Genomic DNA, 8,044 nt, shown 5'->3' with positions numbered 1-8,044 from the left:
AACCAATAGTATTTCGCCTGGTTAACTTTGGCCGTCATTTCAGTTTTTGATTGGATGACAGACTTCCGGTTGTTATCTGATGCCGTGTTCAAGTCACATCGCAGTTATCGAGCTTCAGACTTATAAAATGCGTTCATGTCAACATCCAAGTCGTAATTTCGACGATTAGCAAAACTCAGATTTTTCTGAAATCACCAATATATTTGACATAATCATATGGAGGTGCCTGAAAACTGAAAAAGCCTCATATCAGCCCGCGTCCGTCGTTCAGTGTATATTAATTTAACTTAAATTGAATGGATATATTATTTTGTCAATGTAAAGAATCCTCACACTAATAACTTTATTTGCTCACTTGACCAACTGTAATCATGCACTTGTGTTGGTGGTGAGAGCGGTCACAAGGCATTATCGTCGAAGTTTTTCCCATCTCAACCCTACTGTCCTATGTGTCTTGAACGCTGCATAAACGAGAGTCCCTCGGTTGTCTGTGCCCTGACTCTGTAGTTCACAGTGGAAGAGCAGGGGACTCATTTTATGTTAGCTACTTTTCTGTAGCTGATATGAAGCTGGGACCCTCTGAGCTGTAAATGCGGATGTAGTTTCCCCTTCTTATGGCTTCTGCAGCTGCATGCTCTCAGACAGAGTCGAGATGTTTTCTACCAACATGGAAACCAAAAGAGTGGAGATTCCCTCCGGCGTGCTGGACGACCTTTGCAGGTATCTTGGCGCTTTACCGACCTTTTTTTTTTTTTTTTTTTACTAACCATGGTCGTTTGTCTGGTCATTGCGCTTTTAAGTACCATCAGAAAAAAATGTGACGTTAAGGAATTTTGAGTCAGCGTTAAGCAAACACTCTTCGTGAAGTGCTTGTAGTTGTTAGCTCAGCTGATGTTGAACCGTGTTTGTTGCATGATGCTTCCATGCTAGCCTCAAATGTATGAAATGTCTCCCCACAGACTCCACAGCAGACTGATGTAAAGGGCAAGCATCAGCCAGCAGTGTAATTTTAACCAATCTTTATGGTTATACGGGGAACAAGCACGCTGTCCAGCTACATACAGCATAAAGTCAGCAGCACCTGAAGTACTAGCTAATACTCATTTATACAAACAACAAATATTAAAGGGATAGTTCTGATTTTTGTTGTTGTTGTATGAAGTACTCATACATAGTCAGTATATTACCAACAGTAGATGTCAGAAGGGCACACAGAAGCAGGCAACAGAGTCCAGTATATATTTATGTATATATATGGATATGTATACATATATATTAGGGCTGCACGATATTGGGAAAAATTGACATCGCAATTTATATATATATATATATATATATACACACATATGTATGTATATATATGTATATGTGTGTGTGTGTGTATATATATATATATATATATATATATACACACATATGTATGTATATATGTATATGTGTGTGTGTGTGTATATATATATATATATATATATATATATATATATATATATATATATACATATGGGGCATTCTACCGATTTTGTGCAAAGTGCTGTCCCTTAACAAAAAAACAACAAAAATGATATAATTGAGTGTTTAGACATAGATATTTACAAAGATTATGTTATGACCTATTTAAACCCAGGACATTAAATGAAAAAGTGATGAGCTAAATATATACAAAATCACCATTTATAGGGTACTTTCTATTGGGAAGTAGCTGTCCCCAACCCTGACCTCTACAATTCAATTCATGTAAATAACACTTAAAACATTTTTCATATTTTTTTCAAAAGTGTAATTTAAGACATCTTTGTGATTAAGTTTAAACACAAGTTGAACGATTTAGATGTATTGTGGGATTAATTTTTAAATTGTGTATGTATATATATATATATATATATATATATATATATATATATATACACACACACACACACACATATACATATGTATATATATATATATATATATATATATATAATGTATATATTTATATACACAGTACAGGCCAAAAGTTTGGACACACCTTCTCATTCAATGCGTTTTCTTTATTTTCATGACTATTTACATTGTAGATTCTCACTGAAGGCATCAAAACTATGAATGAACACATGTGGAGTTATGTACTTAACAAAAAAGGTGAAATAACTGAAAACATGTTTTATATTCTAGTTTCTTCAAAACAGCCACTTGCTCTGATTACTGCTTTGCACACTCTTGGCATTCTCTCCATGAGCTTCAAGAGGTAGTCACCTGAAATGGTTTTCCAACAGTCTTGAAGGAGTTCCCAGAGGTGTTTAGCACTTGTTGGCCCCTTTGCCTTCACTCTGTGGTCCAGCTCACCCCAAACCATCTCCATTGGGTTCAGGTCCGGTGACTGTGGAGGCCAGGTCATCTGCCGCAGCACTCCATCACTCTCCTTCTTGGTCAAATAGCCCTTACACAGCCTGGAGGTGTGTTTGGGGTCATTGTCCTGTTGAAAAATAAATGATCGTCCAACTAAACGCAAACTGGATGGGATGGCATGTCGCTGCAGGATGCTGTGGTAGCCATGCTGGTTCAGAGTGCCTTCAATTTTGAATAAATCCCCAACAGTGTCACCAGCAAAACATCCCCACACCATCACACCTCCTCCTCCATGCTTCACGGTGGGAACCAGGCATGTGGAATCCATCCGTTCCTTCCGTTCCGTTTTCTGCGTCTCACAAAGACACGGCGGTTGGAACCAAAGATCTCAAATTTGGACTCATCAGACCAAAGCACAGATTTCCACTGGTCTAATGTCCATTCCTTGTGTTTCTTGGCCCAAACAAATCTCTTCTGCTTGTTGCCTCTCCTTAGCAGTGGTTTCCTAGCAGCTATTTGACCATGAAGGCCTGATTCGCGCAGTCTCCTCTTAACAGTTATTCTAGAGATGGGTCTGCTGCTAGAACTCTGTGTGGCATTCATCTGGTCTCTGATCTGAGCTGCTGTTAACTTGCGATTTCTGAAGGTGGTGACTCGGATGAACTTATCCTCAGAAGCAGAGGTGACTCTTGGTCTTCCTTTCCTGGGTCGGTCCTCATGTGTGCCAGTTTCGTTGTAGCGCTTGATGGTTTTTGCGACTCCACTTGGGGACACATTTAAAGTTTTTGCAATTTTCCGGACTGACCGACCTTCATTTCTTAAAGTAATGATGGCCACTGGTTTTTCTTTAGTTAGCTGATTGGTTCTTGCCATAATATGAATTTTAACAGTTGTCCAATAGGGCTGTCGGCTGTGTATTAACCTGACTTCTGCACAACACAACTGATGGTCCCAACCCCATTGATAAAGCAAGAAATTCCACTAATTAACCCTGATAAGGCACACCTGTGAAGTGGAAACCATTTCAGGTGACTACCTCTTGAAGCTCATGGAGAGAATGCCAAGAGTGTGCAAAGCAGTAATCAGAGCAAAGGGTGGCTATTTTGAAGAAACTAGAATATAAAACATGTTTTCAGTTATTTCACCTTTTTTGTTAAGTACATAACTCCACATGTGTTCATTCATAGTTTTGATGCCTTCAGTGAGAATCTACAATGTAAATAGTCATGAAAATAAAGAAAACGCATTGAATGAGAAGGTGTGTCCAAACTTTTGGCCTGTACTGTGTATATATACATATATACATATATACATATATATATATATATATATATATATATATAATGTGTATATATATATATATGTGTGTGTGTATATATATATATATATATATATATATATATATATATATATATATGTTTATATATATATGTGTATATATATATATGTATATGTATGTGATATTTGTGATATTTGGGTTTTATATTCAACTAAGGCAGGCACTGTGTGATCCATGTACTGTATTTTTTTACTGTAACTGAAACACAACACAGGAGCGGGATGGGACAGGAGTCATTCTTGTGGGATTGGGACGGGACAGGATTTTTTTTTCTTTATCATGGGATTGGGACGGGATGGGATTATTTTTGTGGGAGTGAGATGGGACAGGACTGAAAATCCACTCCCGTGTCACCCTCCAGTGTACGGTTGCATGTATACATATATGTGTAAAAATGTATGTCTCGTCTGAGAGTGATTGATGTGTGTGCATGTGCGTATGTCGGCATGACTTAGATAGGTGGGTGTATATAATTACTTCCATATTCATATTCATTTCATTTCTCATGTACCGAATCAGTGTCTGGCTGTGTTCTGTTTTGCTTTTTTATCCTTTTCCAGTCCATCACAATAACTCCAAACTGAAGATAGTGTAGGGTTAAAATAGAACATCAATCTTCCACCCAGTTGTTCTCACAGTAAGACACGCTGCCTGTATGGGTTGCTGTTTTTTTTGTTTGTTTGTTTTGTTCTCGCTTTCTCTCTTTGTTGTGTTTCCCTACCCCCCACTCAACACACACACACACACACACACACACACACACACACACTTTGGTTTCATGTTTTTACTGTTTTGTATGTTATATGTGTGCTCATTAATTTCATGGATGTAGCAGAACCTTCTTCTCAATGTCAATATCAGTAACACTGTCTTTGACACTAAATATATCATCATGGAATATAAGAGGAATTAGCTCACCTGCAAAAAGGACCAAAATACTGAACTATTTACACAAACTTAAATTGGACATCTGTTTATTACAAGAAACCTATCTCATAGAGGCAGAGTCTCAGAAACTCAGAGGTTTGATTGGCCTGATCTACCATTCAACTTAAAATTACAAAAAATGAGTTGCTTCCATTCTGATCAACAAAAATACACCACATTCTCATAAATCAACTGTGACTGATCTGAAAGGATGATTTATTATCATCAACGGCAACATTGAAAAAGACAGTATAACAATAGGTAGTATCTACGGCCCAAACACTGACTCTCCCACCTTCTTTCATTGACTTTTTTTCAGAATTAGCTAATTTTCCCAACTCCCATTTTATTTTTCTGAGGTGATTTCAACACTGTACTAAACCCAGATCTTGATGGCTCATCTCTTTCAGCCTCCCATAAACCCTTTCACTCCTCATCTACAACTAAACAATACATGTCAGATTGTGGACTGACGGATATATTGGAGAATACACAATCCGAACAATTGAGAATATTCGTATTACTCACCATACCACAAAACATACTCCTGCATTGACTATTTTCTGATCAACAACTCTCTCACACATAGAGCAATAGAATCCAATATCCACAGTATCGTTATTTCAGACCATGCTCCTATCACCTTCAGGTTACTAACAGGAATCCAGGAATCCACTCACACCTCCCTCCCAGATGGTGCTTTAATACTGCACTCCTTAAAGTTACAATGTGTAATTTACGTGGTTGTTTATTAGCAAATATCAATTATTGCTTTCATAAATATATATTTACTAAAGTGCAATGCAATTCACATACAAATGGAAGCTTTCTCATAGGCTTAGAATGATTTCTCTATATATACACAGGCAGGGCGCGGTATGCTGGAGGCTGCCTTCTTGCGTCGCCAGCTTTGAATACAGTGGCCGAAAGGGATGTACGCACTTCGCGTTTCCTTTCACATTTACCTAGAACTTGCCGTCAGTGGAGACAGAGAAGTTGAAGCTCAATCTGGGGCGCTTCTGCGTGAACCTGCTTTGTACTTTTATAATTATGTCACACTTTAAATGGAGGACCACACATATGTTTTGCCCCGTAAGAGGGAAACCACGCCACCAAATAAAAGAAAAAGATCAGATAAGCGAGGACGGGACAAAACGCGAGTGAATATCTACGTTGCTTATTCCAGGTGGAAAAACTCCTGTGGAAGAACACTCTGGAGACACATACATTATAATCGTACCAACCTATATTTGCCGCACTGTGCCGTGACTATCAGATAAAACGTGTTATTTTAGCATTATTGTGCTAATGTTTGCTCGTGTTACCAAAACAATTCAAAATAAAACACTCCTAACATAACGTTATATCTCACAGATAACCTATATCTCACTGGTAAGCTATAACATATTGTAGCGCCCGCCAGGACGTGTGGAAAGGATGATGCAGTTATTCGGCAAACCACCGTTTATTACCGAACAGTACAGGTTACTGTTGGCCATAACTACGCCAAAACAACCAACAAACAAGAACTTAGCTGTAACTCCAACTGCTCTCTCCTCCAGCTCGCTCATACACACACCAGCACGCGCACTCACACAGCTCTCATCCCCATCACACTCGCACCCCGCCTCCCTACCTATACTCATTCAATCCCAAACATGCCATTAACTCACAGAACATTGACATTATAACAGAACATTTACTGCAGGGTTGCTACAATATCGTAACATGGTTTCGATTCCTAAATAAATATTCACCTCATTGCTAGATAGGCCTACTCCTTAAAAACTTGAAAAACTTGTGGATGATGCCATCTCTGTCTGCGCAAGGCTTTCTGTCCTACGAGGCCACCATCACTTACCTGACGGGAGGGGTGAGCGAGTGAGTGCGAGTGAGCCCTGCAATCTAGAATTTGACCACTGATGTCACTGTTACTCACCATTTTTACACACTGAGGCTTTAAAGACCCAGATTTAATCAAATATTTCGAACAAGAATGGGCATCCTTTCTAGAAACCAATAGCACACCTGACACAACCACAGCCACTCTCTGGGAAACATCAAAATCAGTTTTAAGAGGTAAGAAGGAAAAAGCAAGAGAACACTTTCTGCAGCAGGAGGTGAAGAGATTGGACAGTCTAGCCTCTCAGATACCTCCAGACACAATCAGCAAAGAACTACTCAAAACCAAACACGAACTTAATGAACTTCTTAATAAAAAAATAGAATACAGTCTCCTTAGTCTCCTTCAACAACCTTTTGAATTTGGTTATAAAACTGGTAAATTCCTGGCTAAACAATTGAAACAACAAACTGAAAAATCCAACATCACATCGCAGGACAACTCTGGAAACAACACACCAGATCTCACTGCAATAAATGACACATTCAGACATTACTACTCCAAACTATACACCCCTGACCATACCACATCTATCAAAGCCAATGCTTTTCTCAGGAATGTCTCCCTTCCAAAACTCAACACAACCTAAGTGGAGACTCTGGATAAATCACTCACCCTGCATGAACTTGAGAAAGCACTACTACCCATGCCCAACAACAAGTCCCCTGGTTTAGATGGTTACCCAGTAGAATTTTACAAGCATGTCTGGCCTCTTCTTTCACCATTATTCTTCAAATTAATCTCTGAAATCCTCCATAGTTTTAAAATTCCCCACCATGTGAATACGGCCTTGATCACACTCATCCCAAAACCAAACAAAGACCCCACACCATGCTGCAACAACTGTCCCATATCATTAATAAACACTGACGTTAAAATTATAAGCAAAGCTTTGGCATTAAGACTGGAATCTGTAATCCCATCACTTGTGCACCTGCATCAAACTGGTTTCATCAGAGGGAAACTTTCCTCAGAAAACATGCTAAGGTTATTCAGCATACTTCATCTTTACAAAAACAGAAACTGAGATTCTACATCTGGTCATCATCCTAACTTTAGTCGCAGAAAAGGCGTTTGACAGGGTAGACTGGCCTTTTCTCTTCACCTCCCTCAATCACTTTGGCTTTGGCCCATACTTCACCAACTGGATCAAGATTCTATATAACACACCCTCAGCATCTGTAATCACCAATGGAAAAATATCAAAATCATTCAACTTATTCAGAGGTACTAGACAAGGATGCCCACTATCACCACTACTCTTCACACTCTTCATAGAACCACTTGTCTCAGCAATACACCAGAGTGACAGCACTAAAAATAATACTCGCCATCATAGAATAAGTCTATATGCGGATGATATTTTGTTACAGTTAACAAATCCCTCATCCTCGCTACCGTCTGTCCATAATCTGATTAACAGCTTCAGTAAGGTTTCTGGCTACTCCATCAACCATCAAACATAAAACCTACCCCGCTACTGTCGCTACCAGTGCACACTGTTAAAAGAGACCATAAGACAGAAAATTGATATCCACAACTTTGAC

General features: G+C 38.9%; 1 protein-coding gene across 2 annotated transcripts in view; it reads left to right on the top strand.

Moving 5' to 3' along the window:
- The first annotated feature begins 449 nt into the window (after positions 1 to 449).
- Positions 450 to 8,044, top strand: part of dcp2 (decapping mRNA 2) — a 53,766-nt gene continuing 46,171 nt past the window's right edge. Inside the window, exon 1 of one of the 2 annotated variants that reach the window (XM_049604094.1) lies at positions 450 to 720. In XM_049604094.1, coding sequence (XP_049460051.1) covers positions 632 to 720 — 89 coding nt within the window. In that variant the 5' untranslated portion in view covers positions 450 to 631. The remainder of the gene's footprint in view (positions 721 to 8,044) is intronic. The other variant, XM_049604093.1, reaches the window with a different exon arrangement.

This window comes from Epinephelus fuscoguttatus, linkage group LG18, assembly GCF_011397635.1.
Source record: "Epinephelus fuscoguttatus linkage group LG18, E.fuscoguttatus.final_Chr_v1".
Taxonomy (NCBI): domain Eukaryota; kingdom Metazoa; phylum Chordata; class Actinopteri; order Perciformes; family Serranidae; genus Epinephelus; species Epinephelus fuscoguttatus.
The sequence above is the reverse complement of the archived record's forward strand: the minus strand, read 5'-3'. Positions and strand labels throughout refer to the sequence as shown.